The sequence below is a fragment of the Fukomys damarensis genome, unplaced genomic scaffold (genome assembly GCF_012274545.1).
Source record: "Fukomys damarensis isolate Sample0158 unplaced genomic scaffold, DMR_v1.0_HiC HiC_scaffold_9, whole genome shotgun sequence".
Classification (NCBI taxonomy): Eukaryota; Metazoa; Chordata; class Mammalia; order Rodentia; family Bathyergidae; genus Fukomys; species Fukomys damarensis.
This window is the reverse complement of record NW_022900921.1, coordinates 4,238,083-4,257,894: the sequence shown is the minus strand read 5'-3', so window position 1 is coordinate 4,257,894 and position 19,812 is coordinate 4,238,083. Positions and strand designations below refer to the sequence as shown.

General features: G+C 55.1%; 1 protein-coding gene across 1 annotated transcript in view; it reads left to right on the top strand.

Annotated features, from left to right (window-relative positions):
- Fstl4 (follistatin like 4) overlaps positions 1 to 19,812 on the top strand; it is a 525,946-nt gene that overhangs the window by 432,987 nt on the left and 73,147 nt on the right. The window contains exon 18 of the mRNA XM_019209874.2: positions 1,200 to 1,323. Within this exon, the coding sequence (XP_019065419.1) occupies positions 1,200 to 1,323 (124 nt within the window). The remainder of the gene's footprint in view (positions 1 to 1,199; positions 1,324 to 19,812) is intronic.

Here is a 19,812-nt window from a genome sequence, read left to right as displayed (position 1 = left end):
AGCTGCCAGCTCAAGAACCTTCTTGGATTCGTTTTTGGAACCTGGAAGAGACATGGCCCTAAGCCATTAACAAGCATGGTAATTGGACTGTGATTTCCTCTTTAAAATTTAATACATTTAAAGTCCATTTCATAAATCCACCAAGCAGAACCCAGCTAACGTGAGCCTTTCCTTGACACTGAATCAAAGGCAGCAGGGAAAAACTCATTGTCCTATGAAAAGTTAATCAATTTCCAATGCAGAAATAGACAAAGGGAGATTTCCATCTTCGAAAGATTGACCTCAGGTGTTATGGTTGATCTCCCTTTTATCAAACGCTCTCACTTGCTGGGTGAGGGGTGATTTTTTTTTAACATTATCACATTAAATTGCCTTAATATAGCAAGCCAACGTGGGAATGTTAAACAAAAGGAAAAAGCCTCTGCCCTTCTCTCCCTGCCAAAATAAAATAAAATCATTCCCTCTTTTTGGGGATTTTCTTCAGAGCGTCTTCCCGTCCAGACTTCTGCTTTCCAGCGCTCTGGCCTCCAGCCCAGCTGAGTGAGGTGAAATTTCCACCTCGTTTGCCCCTGACCATTGGCTGGCCATGCAGGGGAGGCCTCTGTGTCCCGCAGCCCAGACCCCCACCATGGAGGAACACCCGAGCGCGCACCGGAGCCCCTGTGGCTCAACCCCAAGAGTGCATTTTTGTGGCCCTGGCTGGATGGAGTGCAGCCGCCCTCTCTGGTGGTCACCAGGGCACGGGCAAGGCAAGTGGCAGATGCATCAGGGGAGTCTCAAGCACCAGCTCTGATCCGTGGGTTGGTGGAGGGCCTTGGTGCCCATGCTAAGGTTGAGTACTCTGCAGATTCCTACAATGAAGGGGCTTCTCTTTCTGTCCCCATCAGCATTACCAAGGGGTAGACCAGATGTTCTCGCAGGGTCTTCCCTTCTTACATGGCCTGATGGGGACAGTCCAGACCTGAAGTCTGATGCACCCTCTACCCCAACCACTGTGTGACCTTAAGGAAGTCACTTCCCTCTCTGAGCCTCAGTTTCCCTATCTAAAATGAATGGAGGAGACAATACAAACAAGGAGTTTCAGATGAACCCAGATGCCCAAGCTTCTCTTGGGTCCCCTCTCAACCTGCATCATTTGTAGCAATCCCCATGGCACTGAACTTATGTGGCTCCGGCCTTCTCCCCTCCTCACCCTGCAGCACGTGCTGAAGGAGCAGGACCTGGATGGGGACCTGCAGGGATGCTCGCCAGGTGACCTCCTCCGATTTGACGACTACAACAGTGACAGCTCCCTGACTCTACGCGAGTTCTACACAGCTTTCCGTAAGTCGAGCCACAGCGTGCGTGGGTGCTGGGGCGCAGGGGCTTGTTTCTGCCCAGGTCCCCATACCGCAGCAGGGTATGCAGCTGCGTCCCAGGTGGCTTTCTTTTCGTGACTAAAGCAGTTGAGCTTGTTTTGTGGCAAGCCTGAGCTGTAAGAAAAGTGCAAAAGAAGGGAAAGTATCACCGTATTCCTTTTGCATAAAGGTTTTTTCCACTTTTTGAGGGTCCCAGGACTATGGTGGCGGTGTAGCTGTGAGGGCCACTCTGTGTCCCCATGACTAGGACACATTTTAGGGCTCCTTTGTCCTCAGGCCACAGCTGGGCCCTCTGCTGGAGGTTTGGCCCAAGGAGAAGTAGCCCTAACCCAGGAACAGTGGAGAGAGAGGCTCCAAGCTGAAGAGAGCAGGGAGATCCCGGGAGACACTCAGAAGGCAGGTGCTTTTGAGAATATGGAGCAGGTCCTGAGTGGCCCCTGGTACTCTTGCCCAGATGACCAGGATGCCTCAAGGACCTTTGACTTTGCCCCAGTGTGATCCTCTGCGAGCCGGTGATATCATACCAGTAATGATAGGAGGTGTGAGAGCAGCATACCGAGGTTAGCAGCAAGGGAGGACTGGGCCCAGCACGGAGGCACAGGGCACATGTGTGGCCCAGATAGGTAAAGCCTCTTCAGACGAAGAGCAGGCCACGTGCTCGCTCCCGTGCCGTGCCCTTGAACATGACTGCATGCTCCTGGCCCTTCCTGCAGGCTGTGCCCAGGGAAGTGGGTATGACTGCCCACGGGGCACCGAGTACCCAGAACCACAGAATGCGCTGTCCGCCCTCAGCCCCAGCCCTTCGCTGGAGTCTCATTTCTCAGAATGGTATTCCTGTTTCATTCATGAGTGCCATGTCTCTGAGCTGCTGTTGTTCCGGTCACGAAGACTTTGTTAGCAGTTGTCGGGTTCTGATGTCAAGACAGGCTGTTGTGGCACATAGCAGGGGTCCTTGGATGACGTGAGGGAGATTCGTTCCAGTGGGAAGGGCTCCTGTACTCGATGGGGGTGCGTGGAGACCTTCCCAGTTCAGAGCGCCGGCGGCACCGAATGCCAGTGACAGGGCTTTGCTTGATATACAGTGGTTATGTGTGGTCTTCAGCCTCCTCCTCCCTGCCCACTAGTAAGCTCCCATCTGGTTATACTCATTCATACAAAGACTTACCAGGATAGCCAGGAGCTTATTCCTGTAAATAAATCTCTAAAGTTTAGAGTGCTTAGAAGTATCAGCAGCTCCATAGACCCGGCTCAGGAGAGCTGACTACTCACTTACCAGGAATTTTGCAAGAAAACACATAGTTTTAAATTGTGGTAGGAGTTTTTACACCACAGAAAGCTATAGCACACAAATGCCATCCAAAGAGTTGGGGGGGTGCTTTTTCTTTCTCCAGAGATGGAGTTGTGAAGCCCTGACTTGGCTATCTCTAGAGACAGACCCACCCTCCTGTCTGCTGCGTCTGCTCCCTGCACTGCTCTCCCTGTGCACCTCCCCAAACTGAGATTCCTGGATGACTCTAATCCCATAGAACACAGACCAGAGCAGAGTGGTAAGGGCAGACTACACCCGTGCAGCCCTCCAAGTCAGAAAAACAGTGGCACATTTTCTGGGGATGGCTCTAAAATGTTCTCAGAAATGCTTTCCAGGTTCAGCCTCTCTGCAAAAGGAGTGATGAGGGAAATCAGTGCCTATTAAGAGCCAGTGTCCTGGACTGGACTTGAGGAATTTAGGGGATGTCCCAGGCATCACTCCTCATGTGTCCCATGACAGCATCCATAAGCAGAGCCTGGCAGTGGGCACAGCCCTTGTACCTAGGCCTGTAGCAGCAGCCTCTACTCAAGGGCTTGATTCCCACTAACAAACCTTGGACAACCCAGCAAGCTCTTAGCTTAACTCTCAAAGAAATAAAAATAACCCTACTGTCTCAGATGAAAGGCAAGGCCCTGGGCCCTCTAATGAAGGCCATCGCAAACAGGAACTACCCTAGAAGAGGGGGTGCATCAACACCTCACCCCCAGCCCTATGTCTTATGTGGGGTGATAGGATCTGCTGCCTTTATTCCTGGATTATTATTTGAAAAATCTTTATAAACATCATTTTTAAAGCAGATTAGATGCTGCTGTCACCATGGACTTGTTTTGAACCAGGCAGTGAAACCATTCATCACAGACCAACCCAAATAATAGATATGCAATAAAATGTAAACTCACAGCCATTAAAGAAGCCACAAAATGAGTTAACCCAGCTATAAAGGCTTGACATGAGCCCCTCGGAACATCGAGGGATCAATGGGTTTTCAAACTCACAGGCACTGTAAATTCCCAGAGCTGTAGGAAAAGATTTATGATTCATTGAATTTTAAATAGGTAATTGAAATGAAACATATAGATACAACTTATTACCCGGCGATTGATGTGCATTAAAGAAATCTCACCTAAAACCCCGAAAGTTATATGTCACACATCTCAGCCACAACATTTTAGATTTGATTTTAAAAACAGGAACTGATTGGCTGGTAGTGGTTGGGACTTTGAAATTTTGTTTTCTGGTCTCTGTTTTTGCCAATATCCTTGGAAACAAAGGTTGAAGTCTGGGGTGGTGACTCCAGCCCTATATCCTTGGGAAGCAAGTTTGGCTGCTCTGCTAAAGGCTGATGGGTGTGTTTTCCCTACAGACATGACTTGTATTGGTCCCTTTTTGAGCCTCGGGATGCACGGCTTCCCTTGTAGCTGGCCTGGCCTTTGCTGAGCCAGTGTTTGCCGTCAACTGCAGCTGCGGTCAAGGCCAGGAAGCTGAGGCTGGTGCTGTCTGTGCTTGGCTGAGCTGGTTCGCAGTGGGGCTGTGCCTCCTTCTGGGCTCTGACTGACAGGTGGCCCCTGCAGGAAAAGGGCTGGAAGGCAGGTGCCTTAGGGAGAGTCACAGTTCCATCGCTTTTGACTGTCAGGTAGAGCTAAGAGTACCGATTGCCAGGCTCCACACCGTGGACAGGAATAAAATACGAGGGTGGCCGCCCTGCTCTTCCGTCTATCACCTGAACACACTTTGGGCTTCCCAGACCAAAGGCCACTCTAGAGACTAAAGGCCTGGTGCCGTTTCAGCCTGTGCACCGCCCTGCCTGCCCTGCCTCCCTAACAAGGAACAGCGCCTCCTGTCCCTGCCATGGTGGAGACACCCACTCCAGTGTCACTGCCGAGCAAGATGAGCAGCTCTCCTGCCTGCGCACGGCAGTCAGTCTAAAAGTCGCCGGCCTCCGTGGCTTCTCCCTTATGTGAGCTTTTGCGCCGCTTTGTACGCTCAGGTTGGGATCATGGGGAAAAAATGTTGCTTAAATGAGGATTTTTTCCTCTCTTTAAATTCATTAGAAGTTTTCTTTTCTGCTTTTTTGGAAAAGAAGCCTGTCCTTTTAATTAATCCTAGGAGGGCAACCCCAGCGCAGGTGCCAGCTGCAGGGAAAGGTTTGGGCCCCCGGCAGCACGGGATAAAGGGCTTTTCAGGGTAACGCTGTAGCTCTGGCGCAGGGCACTGTGAGGCTGGGAGCCGGGCACCCTCCCTCACCTTTGCCACCCACAAGCTCCAGGCAAGCAGAATGGAAAACACTGTTCTAATCTGATTATTGCCCTGCTTCTGTAGCCAAGGCAACTCTGAATCAGACAGACTGCGCACCTACAAATGTTTTCTCGCCATTGTGGCTGCACAGTGGTGCAACTTCCCCACCCTCCTTCTCTTCCCCCCTCCAAAATGGAGAGTCCCCGGCCCTGTCCCAGACATCCCCGAGCTCTGTGACAGTCGGTCCTCAGCCCCACCTGTGCTGAGCGTGTTGTCAAATAAAATCCTGTCTCACGAAACCATTCAGCTCCTCACCGCAGGGTGAGTGCATGGAGTTCAGGTGGCAGGGACGTTGTTCTGTCCCATCCACTGGGTCCTGAGTGTTGGGTAGTGAGGAACGCGATCTTGGATAGTTTGGGGTTTATCCAAACTTTGCTCTGGGTTTCTTTGGAGAGGACCGAGGTCGGGAGCATTGGTGCCAGTGACTCCTCTAACCCGAGGGAGAATCCAGCTACTGCGGGCAGGACTCGCTACTGAAGTGGCCAAAAATCTGATTCGCTGCTCTGGGCACAAGGCAGTTCCAGTTGGAGGGACCCAAGGAGGACCTGAGGCCATGCTGAGTGACTGTGTTTGTCAGTGTTACTACAGTGGATAACCGCTCTTCACTGCTCCAGTGCTATGAAGAGACAGGGAACATGTAATACGCGTCTGCTCTAAATATTGCGTCCACCTTTACAGAGGAGGAAACTGAAACTCAGAGGAGTTAAGCAGGCAGTCCCAGGCCACCCAGACAGCTGGTAGCAGAATGGGGATCGAACACTGGTGTGAGAACCTTCACGTGCCCTTAAAGATGCTTTGTAGCTCTCTGCATTCTCCAGTGAGGGGTCTCCCTGTCCCCACACTGATTTCCCTAACCCTCAAGCCTCAGCCCCATGGTCCCCTCCCCGAAGAAGTCTCCCTCAACTTTTCTGCCCTCTGCTGAGCCCCCACCCTCCCTCCATAAGACGGCCCTGAATTTACGCTGTAACCAGCCTGGGGCCCGGCTGTTACCAAAGTGGACCCAGAGTGTGGGTCTGGGTTCGATGCCTTGTTTGTCTGTATCCTCACCTTCGGGCTTTGGGCCAATCTTGATGAGTTGAGCCAGCCGTGCCGTAGACACAACCACCAGTAGGGGGCAGTGCAATGGTTTGTGAGGTGACTAGCAGAGCTCCTGTGTACCCTGAGTGTTGAGTACACCTCGGCCAGGCCAGTGATGGGGCAGGGAGGGTGACGATGGGACTTCCCAGTGGGTCCCCCAGGCCACCTCATGGGCCGTGCCGTCGCTGTCCATCCCCCTTCAGGCCATGGCTGTGTGAGGGCAGGCACTGTCTTGCCCAGCCCAAGATGGGCACCCAGGGAGGCTGCCATGGAGAAGTGTGCTGGTGATCTGGGGTGCAAATTTGATGTGGCTATGACCAGGATCTCCAAGGGCCTCTGTGTCTTGGGGCGAGGGAGCCGATGCCCACCGCTGGGCATCCGGAGGGGAGATCAGCCAGGTTGGCACAGGGCCAGCAGCCCAGATGTCCTCAGGCGCCGATGCAGGCCTAAGGGTTGAGCTAATGGCCTCATATTAACGGAGACTAAATCTGCTCATCCCAGAGAGCCCCTGCTCTGCTTCTGGGGCCATTAACTGGCCTCACCCTCCTCGGGACGTTAGGTGTTAGGCCACCTGATTGCTGCTTCTTTGCTTCTTACCCAAACGCTGCCCAGGCGGAGTACAGGCTCCTGCTTAGTGCAGTCCCTCAGCCCTGCCGTGCCTTGGGCCCCATCCTCAAGGAGACACAGCCCCCCTGGCTCCCCCCCCTCCTCCCACATCTTCTTCCCTCCCTCATACTTGGAAGTTTCAAACCTCTGTCCTATCTCCAGTGGTGTGCTACTCACAGCTGCACGGTGAGGCCCAGCACTTCCTACCCATTGTCTAGAGCCCAGTCTTCAAGCATTTTCCATTTTTAAAGATCCCAGCTGGAAACTGTCAATGGCCTCAGTGCAGAGCAATTGAATAGTAGAAAATGAACTAATTACAGGTTGTTATTGAAAACCTATTATACGCAAATTGCAAAGAAAACTCATTAAAATATGATGTTGTGGTGATTTTTCTTAGCGCCCTCCTCTCAGACGGAGAGGCAGGGTGGGGTGACCGGCCACCGTGCCTGTGGCTGCTTCTGGCTGCACGGTGGTCTCATGGTGGTGGTCACAGGGCCCAGGTGCTCAATGTGCAGAGAAAAAACTCAAAATTCTGCTTGGAACGGAGGAGCTCTCTGAATGTTAGTAAATACCTAAAAATCGCTCCAGAGGAAACAAAGAATTTCATTACAAAGATACAAAATAAGAACGATGGAAACATCAGCTTTTTAACCACCATTCATAGTTAATCTCAGTGTTTTGCAAAGCTTCTGGAAGACTTCAACATACATTTACAAGCGGTGCTAATTTCCAGTCTTGCTGCCCTGAACTGGGGGATTGGGAAGGCCAGGCATGTGAGTAGCTGAACCATCCAAAGTCTGCTTCTCTGAGGGTCCTCATGAGGCCGAGGCTGCTTCCTAGGCTCCGGGGGGCTCAGAAAGCTCAGCATCCCAGCCAGCCTACTGCACTGACTGCCAGCAGCTCCCTCACTCAGTCCGGGCAGCTGTGGTGCCCCGTGGTGACCTGGTGTTCTGAGGTGTGGCCAAGGCCCCGCATGGCATCTCACAAAGGCACACTCCCGGAGGCTGCGTTGGCCCTGCGTTGGCCCAGCAAAGGTCCTGACAGCAGCCTCTTGTCCTCTGCATTGCTGCTCTCTCCTTCCTGGTCAGCATCTGTTCTCGGGCTCTGGAGGCCCCAGCTGGTGTGGGATGTCCAGAGGTCAGGGAGCTGTGGAAATGTATGAAGAGCTCCACTCACAGGGCGCACAGGGGCTGGCTGGGTGAGCAGCCTGTGGGCCACACTGGGAACTGGGGACCCTCGAGTCCCAACAGTAGGTGGCACCCTGGTAGAAGCTGGTTAAAGAGCCACACCCTGAGGGTAGAAAGCCCTAGATAGACAGAAAGAAGGATTGTTTGCCCAAGCACCTACAAGCTACCTACAGCAGGAGAGGGGGAGTTAGAAGGCCCAGGGCATGGGCTGCTGTGCCATCTTGAATTTCCCAGGCATGGGCATCCCCTACTGGCTTGCTGGCCCTTCCCTCATCATGGCCCGAGCTGAGCAGCTCTCCAACCCCAGAGGCCACGGTGCCTCCCCCTGGTCCGGAGCCTTGCCCATGACCCTTGCCCTGGCTGAGGGTTGAGACAAGGAGAATAGTAGGTGGTTGATACAAAGACAGAGGCCACAGGACTAGAGATGGCAGCAGAAGCGACAGAGCAGGAAGCAAAGGGGGTAAAGGAGAAGCAAGGACTGCCTCTGAGGTCAGGCAAGGTTGGTACTGCCCTGGGCATTTGTACGAGCCGGAGACAAGGCCAGAGAGCACAGCAGAGAAGCCTGGAGCTTCCCGTGTCTGGATATCCAGCTGCTACACAGGAGGTGCTTGCTGAAAGGTTTGAGCACCATGGTGGCCTTTTCTTTTACTGTAACGAGGAAGAGTTCCCAGTGGTTGCGATGGTTCCTGAGGAAGGAAGAACAATCTAGGTCAGCCTGTTCCCCACGCTTGGCCCTAGGCGGGTGGGGAGCCCACCGTGACTCCACCTAGCACGGCTAGCAGAGGGGTGCAGTATAAACGGCAGTCACCCCTCGGCCTGGCCGGCTTCCCTCATGTTCCTACTCACTCACTACAGTCCTTAGGACGCCCCTCTTCCTCACACCTGACTACCTGACCTCCCACTGCCCTTCTCCTTAGCTCCTTGTATAGCAGAGCATCTGGCAGGTCCTTACCAAATGCCCTCCCGGGGCTCCCTGGGCACTGTCAGGGGGCCCAAGGCCGGGAGGAAGAGTGGACTTAGAGTGAACTCTAACAATGAGTCTGGACTCCGATCACCTCCACCTTCCCTGTCCGAAGGGCCGCTGTGGTCAGACGGTCATGGTGCTGGTGGGAGGTGGTCTTTGTGGCTGTTTGTGCTGTTGAGGAGCAGTAAGCAGGGGCCATCGCAAGTACAGCATGAGAGCGAGCCAGAGGGGGCTCCCCTTGCCGGAGGAGCGGAAGTTCTGACTGCAGAAGAAGCTGCACCTATCAGTGGCCAGGTGCTGTGAGCCCTGAGTTCCATTTATCTCAGCCAGGCTGGGGCAGAAGCTTCACGGATGAAAACTGGTGTCATCTTTGGACCCACGGGATCTTGGCTGTGACGGGGACCAGGATACAGTCATAGGTAGCTTGTTGGACCACAGTGGGCTTAGCAGAGACACCAGCAGGAAAAGTTTTGCTCTCCTCCGCCCTGACTTCCTGAAGATCCACTTTCTCCTGCTGTGGGCCAGGAGGATGGGGAGCTGAAGCCACGGGCCCATCAGCCACCACAACGAAGGGCTATGACTCTGGGAGCTGCACACCCACGCATGCTGCCGAGGACAAGGCTGTGCATTAGCACCACTGTCTGGTCCCAAAGTACCTGGGGCCCAGGTGCTTTCAGGCATGTGTGACCTGGATCCCTTTCAGATGACACCGCAAGAGGACTGGGATTGTTGTCCAGTGGCTCCATGGGCAGTTGACAGAGCTTCCTGGTGACACTCGGGGCTTCCAGCTCTACAGGGAGGCTGCGCCCCAAGGCGCAGGTGTGTTCAGAGCAGGTGTCCCACACTCCCCTTGGAGGATGCTTTTCACTGAAACCCAGAGCCTGCCCAGTGTCAACCCTTCACTTCTGCTGACCCCTCTCTGTGTGCCCTGTCCAGACCTCTGCTGGTCCCACCTTCAAAATTCACCTCTGCCATGGGGCTTGCACTGTGCCGGTGCTGCACCAGGTTCAGAGTCAGGGAACTGGTAGCTCAGCAGCATCCCTGCCCGCCAGGTAGATCCAGCACACCTTGCCACCAGGTCCCTTCCTGGCAGGCTCCGTGGTGAAGGTTGCTGGCCATCAGAGGAGTGTGCAGGAAGTGTAGGGCAAGATGAGTAATTTAAGGATTTGAAGGCTAGTGGCTTTTCAGGCCACCACACAGAACTGGGTAGGAGCTGGGCCTAAAAGGAGTAGAAGCCAAATGATTCAGCACTGAGAAAACCCAGTGCTGGCAAGGGCCCGCACTAGCCGAGACAACTGTGGGCGCTGAGCTCTCTCCCCACAGGAGACCGTGGTCCACGCCTCTCCTGTGTCACACCCCCAACCTGGGAGCAGAGAAAGCAGAAGTGAGGCCAGGCTGGGGCGAGCGCAGAAGCCCTGTCCTGCGAATAGTAGGCGATCCTCGGGGACAAGACTATCCCAGTAGAGCTGGGACCTCAGGCTTCAGGGCAAGCGGGACCTGGGGACGTCACCAACAGTGGGGCAGCTGTGAGGATGGTGAAGAGCAGGAGAAGAGGAGCAGTGATGGCTGCACCTTAAAGGCGGCCTGTGCAGTAACCCTTTGTCTTCTACTTAAGCACACCTGTTGGCCCGATATGCGGCCTGGCTCTTTGCGTCCTGCATAGTTCCAAGTTCTGTTCACTTGTCCTGGGTTCCATCTTGCCAGACTCTCTGAGCACTGAGTCTCCACCTCCCTTTGCTTTCAGCCCTGGGTGTGCACCTTCCGAGCCCCAAGGCAGGGAGGTTTTAAAGTCCCTTGAGCAGCCTTGTAGGGAGCTCAGCCTCTGCGGCCAGCCGAGCAGGCACAGCAATAATTGGAGAGGAATGCCAGCGTGCCTCCTCTCCCAGTGTTTTCCTTGCATGCTCTGAATTTACTATGAGAGTATGGGCCGAGCAGGGCCCTTGGTCCCCTGAAGGCAGCTCTCCACCCTTCAAAGGCTGATTGACCCCTTTGGAATATTCGTGGTCACAACCTTCACAGCCTCCCTGCCTCCCGGCTGGCCAGCGCTGCCTGGGAAGAGTTTGAAAGCATCACACGCAGCGGGGAAGCAGAGTCAGCATGAGGAGGAAGGAGAACTCAGAGAAGCTGGGGTCCGCTGGTGGACAAGGGAGGAGTTGTCATTATCCTTTTCTGCAGCTGAGGCCCAGAGGCACGTTGCACTTGACCAGCTCACCTGTGCTTAGACACAGAGAGCTACAGGGCAGGGCATGAATCGGGGAGTCCGGCTCCGAGGCCAAGGCTCTCACCTGCTAAATTACACTACCTCTAGGCCACCGGGGCCCCCTGGTGCCTCATCTCTGGCAGACGTGGTCTTGCGAGTACCAGGGGCTGGGGAGAGGATCCACCCAGAGAGGAGTGGAGAAGGGAGTGCAACGCTGTCCATCAGCACCACCCACATCCGGGGCCAGCGGAAGCATTAGCTTCTAGACTTGTTTCTGTCCAGGAGATTCTGGGAAGGGCTAGAATGAGGCTTCACCTGTGGGCTCTGAGTAGTCAGAGAGCCAGGGGCTGGGCAGGTTCACAGAATTCACAGGGAGGAAGCAAGGAACAAGAGACTGGACAGTCGCTTGCTGTGATGTTTGTTAAGCCAGGAACCTTTATTGATAGCCAGTTTAGCATAACCACATTTATAACAATTCTTATGAGAAGGATACCAGAGATTCCCCATTACAAGAAAGGAAACCAAGTCCAGAAGAATGAAGTCACTTGTTGTATGGCCTGCTCTTTGTCACTGTGACCAAAATACTCTTACAGGAAGAAAGGTTTGCATTGGCTCACAGTTTCCAGCCTTTCAGTCCATCTTCAGTGGGCTCCAAGGCAGAAAAATCATGGCAAGAAGCTGCTGTCACAGCAATCAGGAAGCAGTGAGAAGAAGGAAAAGCCAGGCTTTTCCGGTGGGGACCAGGTAGAGTTCCCAAAGTCACACCCTTTGACCTGCTTCCTCCAACTAGGCCCATTCAGCTATGAACTTTTCATCCACTGATGAGGTCAGTACCCTCACAGCACAGTCGTCGCTCTTGACATCTCTCCTCAGTCACGTTGATGGTCGGCAGTGACGATTACCCTTGCCTGTGATCACCCCACTGGACCCCAGCAGACCAAGGATTTGGTGGCCCCAGAGCCCCATCCAAGTGCCACTCATGAGTACAACCCCTGGCTAGAGGACAGATATGGGCACTCTCTGCTCCTGACGTCCTGAGGCGTCCAATATCATGGAAACAGAGCAGTTTCACTTTCTCGGTCAGGAGTGATGGAAGTGCGGGAGACCTGGGCGTGCTGACAGTTTCGATACGCAGTGTGAGGTGGGATGAGATCGGTATGTGTGCGTGGAGAACATCATCCGGGACTGAGCCTGAAGAAGGTCCAGCGGGAAGTGCTCCAGAGCACCGGGGCTGGGAGGGGACCCCCAGAAGAGAAAAAGAATGCGCTAGAGAGACGAGCGGAAAATCGGTCAGTGCTGGGTCCTGGGACTCGAGAACATGTACGTAGGAAAGTGGCTGGCTGTGCCCATTGGAAGGTCGCTTAAGGGCCAGACGGGGAAGAGAGAAGGATACTAGTAGTTTGGAAGTGTTCAGTCACCGTAAAGAGAAGTGTACGTGGGGGCCTCGGGAAGGAAGTCTGCCTAGGGAAAGGAGGCCTAGACAGAGTGGAAAGAGAAAGAGTCAGAGAGAAACTCTTCGGAGCCTTTTCTGGGATGAAGAACAAAAACCACTATGGCGGTAGCTAGCGGGTAGTGGGCCCAAGAGCTCTTCTCTTTAAACGTGCAGGAGTCACATCGCGGTGATGGGAAGAATCGAGCAGAAAGGGGGAACCGAGGCTGTGGAGGGGAGAGGGATGGGGTAGAGTGATTTCCCCGAGTGGGTGAGGGGAGATGGGATCCAGTGCCGGGGGAGGGGTGCCCCAGACCTGTGGCTGCTGGAGCCTCAGCACAGAGAGAACCGAGCATGGGAGGACACAGAAGTGTGTGGACGGGTGGCAGGATGTGTGCAGACAGCGATTTTCTCGGTGAATCGGGAAGCAGAGTTCGCGCAAGGATTGGAAGGAGACGGGAGGCTTGAGAAGTGTGGGCTTGAAACGTTTGCCCCGAGTGGAGACGGGCGGAGATCGGTGGCAGTGAAATCCGCAGGGACGCCCGGCCACGCTACCCCGCGCGAGTGTCAGCACAGAGTGCACAGACAGATTCCGCAAGGGCTGGGAGTCAGCCAGCGTGAGGAAAGGACACGAGTGTGTGTGCTTTACATTCTGTGAAATACAAGCCGAGTAAGAAGAAAGTAACATCACGAAGAGTGACATCATCCATCGAACGTCTGTGGGTTGTGAGTCTCAGTGGGATTGAACCGGTGGAGTCTGAATACCAGAGGGAATAAAGCAGAGGAGGTGGGAGGGCTGAAGATAAGGTTTTCCGGGCCACCGTACAAGGTCTAGACTCCAGGACTTGGTCGTGGGAATGACAACCTATAAGGCACAGAGTTGGCAGGGAAAGCAACATAGATGTTCAAGTTGCCCGGTATTAACACAGAAGGACAATTGAGAAGCTGTGGTTCCACACAGGAGACAATCATCATGGGGGGCAGAGCAGTAGATGACTGCAGCGTGCACAGATGTGTCCGTCTCTCCCGAGCGCAGGTGCCCTGAGAGGGAGTCTTCTTTTCGTCTTCCCTGAAGTATGAGAATGTCCGTAAACATCTCGGACCGAGCGTGTCCTCCACAGTTGGCCTTTGGAACTGCACAGGCGTGAGATTTGGTCCCTGCCCCCAAGAAATTCACTCTCTCCTGTGGGACGGTGAGACGCACTCGGAGACCAGGCAAAATGTCTGGGATGATGACCGAAGCCCCACGAATGTGTGGTAGAACTCATCTAATCGGAGTGAGCAGAGAGCTGCACCCAGCGAGGCTGGTGGCATTCCCAGCACAGACGGGAGCAGGGAAGGAGGCCCAGGCAGAGGGAACAAGCTGCACAAAAGTGCAGTCGTGAAGGACCCAGGCCGCCCAACAGGGCCAGGCTGCACCTGTGTCGTGGACAAGCGAGAAGCAGAAAAGCAAACCAGAAGAGAAGGGCTTGCGCTAACCAGGCAACCGAATGCAGGGAGCCAGTGCATAGGGAGCAGAGAGGGAAGATAGCGTAGATTTGGGGCCCAGCGAGCACTTGTGCACAGGCCTTGGCCAGGACACAGTCATGGGCCACACTCGACTACTTGGGTGGGTGAGAGAGAATCAGTCTAGCTGTGGCCCCGGAAGGGACAGGGTCAGCTTTAAGTGGACAGATAGTGTCCTCGGCCACTGGCTGCAGATCCCGATCCTGGAGTGTGGGCTCGTGGGATGACCCAAGGGAGCAGGCGGACCGCGATGTGATCGTGGCCAGGTAGACAAGGGCTGACGGGAGATGCCCCCACCCCCGGGCAGGCTGAGGGCTGAGAACTGGGCACACAGAGCCCTACGCCTGGCCGGAAGAGTCGGAGCAGAAATGGGTACCACTGGCTGGGTAGGATCAGGGAAGGGAAATAGTAAAAGGTCACTCCCAGGGTCCCCAACTGGGAAAGGCGGCCACCCACTTTTGGTCTCACCCACAGGGCCACCAGAAGGCAAGGGCACTTGGAGAAGGCGAAGTGGCTGGTGGGGCCCCTGGTCGGTCTTCCCCAGTGCGCAGCTGGCCTAGAGCTGGGGAATAAAGGACCTACTTTAATTTTCTTCCCAGGCCGCCGTATGACAAAGGAGAAATATCACCCAACATTATTATCTCAGAAAATACTCTCTGGAACCATAAAAAGGGAAATACAGTGAGGCCAGACCACGGAGGCTGCCCCTAAATCAGGAGCTTCTAAATTACCGCCGTGGTGCTCTCTAATTCCTCAGGATGAAAACATTAAAGATGACAATGCCCCTTTAAATCAAACACCCAAGAGTCGCTGGAAAGAGTCAGTGGGTTTTTTTTTCCCGCCCTGTGCAGATTTTTTTGTCTCTTTTCACCTTGTAATGAAATATAAATCATAACTTGTGGGGGCAGGCTCTACCAAGCAAGCTGTGAACACGGGTTTTCTGAAAATGAAGGTGTTTTGTTAATGGGAATCATCTCATCTCGGGAACGTGAGGGTTTCATGAGATGAGTCTGCTACTTAACTTCACACTCTTTCTGTTTTATTCACAGGCTGGCCCTGAGCTGGCTTTGACACCACGGGGATAAATCTGATCCCCGCCAGGGAGCTGGGGCTGCCTCGGGCCCTTCTGCAGCAGGCTAAGGTCTTGGGCATTGCGGAGGCAGGTTCCGAACACCCAAGCACTGGTCCTCAGGGTGGTGTATTTCTATGAGGACAGCACAGAGCGGGGCTGGGGCCTGGAGGGCAGCTGTGGTCTGAGCCCCTGGGCCACAGCAGAAGTAACCTGCATGGCACAGCCAGCTTGTTTCCGGTGTCCAGGGAAAGGGACTAAGACAAGGAGAGAATTGAAGAATTGACCCTGTTGGGTCAGCAGCCAGGCAGCTGGACCCCGGGACCCTGTCCAGTCTCCTCTCTCCGCCCGCCCTTACCCCAGCGCCTGGGCCTGGCTGCAGAGCTGAGGCCCATTGAGGCCCAGTCTGTGGAGTTGGATGGCCAGTTAGCCAAGGTGAGGAAGTGCAAGAATCTTCAGATTTTCGAGAAGGATTCAAGGCTTGGGTATAAAATTGGAGGGCCTTAGCCTAACTCCTGGCTCTTCCCTCTGGGGCTTCGCCGTTTGCCTGTCAGCCTCCCCTCAGGGTACAGATGAGGACGTGGCGGCCTATGGGGTCAACAGCCTGGGTCTGTCCCATCTGAGCACTGCCCTCGAGATGCGTTCACCACCCCGTTGTCACTTGGTCGCCTCTGCTCCACCCCTTTCCCTGCTCGCCCCTCACACTTTCTCCGCAGAGGGCCAAGAGGAAAAGATGTTAGGCCTTGCACGTTACGGGGTCTCTGGGACAGCGCGGAGCCAATGAGTGCGGCTGTGTTCCTGTAGCCCTGGCTGCGGCCTGCCCAAGGTACCGGTGTTCCTCTCCCCCAGGCCCCCTTCCAAGCCTCCAGGCCTCCAGCATCCTGGTCTTCTGCAGCCCCCAGACGTCCCCTTGGCCACCACTTACTGTTTGGGTCACTAAGCTCCCCGTCCCTCCCGCCAGCCCACCTCTCCTCTGCATCTGTCCCGCAGGGCTACATCTGTGACCAGGCAGTTTCCGAGTGGGCACTTGAGTCTTAGCAAAGCTGTGTGTCTGTCAGGGGAGGCTCTGGAGATGGATGGGGATGTGAGCCCCGGGGGAAGCTTCTGGGCTGGGCGGCACGGCTGCCTCGGATACCCGCCACCGTGGCTTTGCTAGGCCCGCTCCGCTGCCACCCCACAGGCCATCCGGCAGGTCCCCTTGAAGAGAGCCACAGTGAAGGAGTAGCTGGTGGCTGAGTGTCCTCCTGTCCCTTCTCCATATGTTCTGCTGGCTGCTGAGCTGAGGGCCAGGATTCTCAGGGCCTTCTGGAGTCCTCCCTCCCTTGTAGTCCCCATGACTCCTGCTCTGCCCCAACACCGCAGAGACCTAAACATGGTCCTGAGAGCCAGACTCTGAGGGCTTCAGGTATCAGTCAAGATCCACAGGCCCTGCGGAACCTTTTCCATGGAAGTTGCCCAGAGGAACTCCTGCCCAGGGCCGAGAAGCAGGGTACAGGGGTGCTGCCCTGACGGGAAAGCAGGCTGGAGGCCGGTCTGTCTCCCACACAGAGGAGCCCCCCCACACACACACACTGTAGCTCCATCTCCCCAGGTGCCCACACCAGCAGCAGAGGTGAGGCTGCCTCTGCTGATTGCTGCAGCTCTGTGCATTGTGTGCACTGGGAACAGCCAGTCCCACCTGCTGCCCACCCAGCGCACACAGAGGTAACGCTTTGTCTTGTTCATTCCCTCCCCATGTCCTGGTCCTGGGCTGTGCTATCTGATAATTAATCAGTGGCTGCCTTTGCAAAGGGGTGCTCTGGGCCAGGAGGACAGGGTCCCTCCCAGGGGTGCACCTGCATGGCCACCTAACAGACTGCCCGCCGAGGGCTTGTTCTGCAGCCTCATCTTGCGCCTGGACCTCTGTGGGCGACAGAGGTGTCCTTGTCCTCTCACGCACAGCCGCTGCTCCCAGCATACATGGGAAGGCCCTGGAATTTATTTCACCCATTTAAATACAAATGCAATTGAGACACAATTCTTTTTGTTTCCGAGTCCATTGCACCATTTCTTTTTCTCATCAAGTGAATCGACAGCCCAAGACAGTCAAAATAAATAACTGTGCCGGGTGAAATAAATTCCCTGCCCACTTCGGGCACAGCGCAGCGGTCACTGGTGCGGGACGACATGTGCCAAGGGAATAGCAGGAAAGGCGGGAGGGCTTCCTGGAGGAAGGTGGCCTGGGCTGAGCCTTGTGGAATGAAGATAGGGTGTGTTTGGTCAGCCAGAGAGGAGGAAAGGGCTCTGCGTCCAGGTGAGAGGGAGGAGTGGAGGAAAGGGGAGCTTCAGCAAAGACTCAGTGCAACAGCGTACGTTCACTCAGCCCTAAAACCTGGGCACTGGTTTCTGGGACCTCATCTCGGGCCTCAGGCCCCAGGCCTTGTGACTTTCAAGGTCTCTGCTATTGTCATAGCTCCTGGGCCTGGCAGGCAGGCCCCTGAGCTGCCCTCTCTCCTGAGATTTATGGTGCCAAAGAACACCATGCAGCACAGGGAGTCTTGGTGTCAGAGGGCCTCGGGCAGCCCTGAGCCTGAGCTGCAGGGACAGGAGGGGACAGCACAGGACACTGACCCAGAGTGACAGCAGCCACTGACAGGCCACGTGCTGGTCTCTGGAGGAAGATCAGGGGGCATGCTTCCTGCAACCCATGAGCAGTTTTCCCAGTGGACACAAGGAGACCCACAAGGTGGGACCCTTTGTCCTCCTGCCTCGTTCAGTGCTGTCCCACTGCCCCAGAGTAGGTCAGTAGCGCTAGGGGCACCAGCCACTCAGGAGGTGGGGCCCTGCCTTGGAAGGCCTCCCCCCAGCCAGCAAAGGCTGGCAGCGTGTCCTGACTTCGCTCTGTGGGGCTGGGAGCCCTGGACTGTGGCAGGCTTTGGCCCACTCGCACTGGGCAGGGCCCGATCGGCCCGTGGATTCAGGGTGTGGCTGTGTTTCCAGATGCGATTCGGTGCAGTTCTTTCCTGTCTAGGAGCCCCGCGGCCCCTTCCCAGACTCCTAGCCAGGGCCTCAGACTCCATGGGACCCTGGCCTCACCTGGTTAGTGAGAGGTGAGGCTGAAATACCGGAACAATAAGGGAAGGGTGGTAACTGTTCTTCCCTGAGCCCTGTCTCTGTGCTGAGTAGTTTATGTTCTGCGTTGTGTAGTCCCTGTCCCCATTTGACAGATGAGGTGACTGAGGTCAGCTGACAGCACAGCTGGGATCAAACCCAGGCAGTCCGTCTTCAAAACACACCTCTGGTCGCCACGGGCAGGAAGGGTGGAAGGCAGGACAGAGTGTGGGATGTGGCCGTGCTAGGAGTTCCCTCGGAGGAGGCGGTGTTTGACAATAAGGAAGCATCTAGAAGGATGTGGGTGATTTGGAACAAGTGGCAGGGCGGGGAGTATGAGCCAAGACCCCAAGGGTGCAGGCTCCCTCCGGAAATCATGGACAGTGTGAGGTCCACTGGGGCGCGGCCGTTCAAAGCTGGGGCAGGGGAGAAGCAGGGCCAGGGCTGAGCCTGGGGGTACCCCACACCCGCGTCTTGGCAGGGACGAGGCGCACCGCTGTCTCCATCCCAGGCTGCACCCAGGCAGCGTCCCCGATGCACACATGTGCTGGAGGCTGTGACCCCCGAACTCCCCCACAAGGCAGCTACCCAGGGAAACTTCCACATGCCGGAAGCTGGGCTTTCTACCTGAGCCCTGCGAGCGCCGGTCCATGCAGCCCGGCAACTCAGGGGCCACCCAGGATCCAGGGGCTGTTTGTAAGTGAAAGAGACAGGAAGATATTTCAAATCAATACTTCTCTAATGAGGTTTTCCTTTTGTGGGATTAAAATCACTCCACTGGAGCCCAGGAGGAATGAGGCCTGAAGACAGATTCCAGGTGATTAGTGTGTTATAACTTGCCGATGCTGGCACTTGGAGTAAAAACAAAGAGAACCGAAATTGTTTCCACAAAGCAGCCAGGAAGATCTGCTGTGTGTTAGAGTCCTTACGGGCCACGCTGGGCCACCCCGGAAAAGCCAGCCCTGTGTCCCCTCCCATCACAGCGGGGAGGTGTCCATTAGGTTGCTGTGGCCTTGCGCTGACACCACCCAGAGGTACAGTGTGGCCACATGGCTTGTGAGCTGGTGTCCTAAGTCCTCCTCAGCCCCGGGCTATGGGTGAGAAAGGTTCTTGTCAGGGCTGAAGAGGTGAGGAACTTGTGTGAGGATGCACATCTAAAATAAGCTCCATGGACACACAGTCTCCTCGGCAAAAAACTAAATTGCACTCTGAGTGTTGTGATGTGCTTGGCCTCGGAGGTCTGGGAAGGCTTCTCCGGATTCGCTCGCGCTGTTCCTCTCTGACAGTGACAAACTAACCCTCACCTCACACCCGGCGCAAGGTAAATGCTTTTCACGTATTAAATCTCCCCGGAAGGATTAGGAGGCAGACCTATTACGGTGTCCACTTCAGAGAAGGGAAATGGAGGCCAGGAGACCTTAAGAACTTTGCCCAAGGTTGCATAGCCAGTAATTCACAGAACTGGAGTTCGAACCCTGGCCCGGCTCCCAGGTGCTCTGAGCAGCCACCCTCTCGTTGTGACCTCGTTACACACCCAGACTGCACACCCCACTGAGGCAGAGCCAGTTCAGATTCTGCTGGGCTCAGGGGTCCAGGACAGGGCTGAGCACAGCCCTGAGTTACAGCACCTTGGCAAGGGGACTGCTGATCCCACTGTCTTCCCAGGAGCCTGTGCTTTTTTTCTTCTCTTTTTGTTTTTTTTTTTTTTTTTTTTTTCCCTTT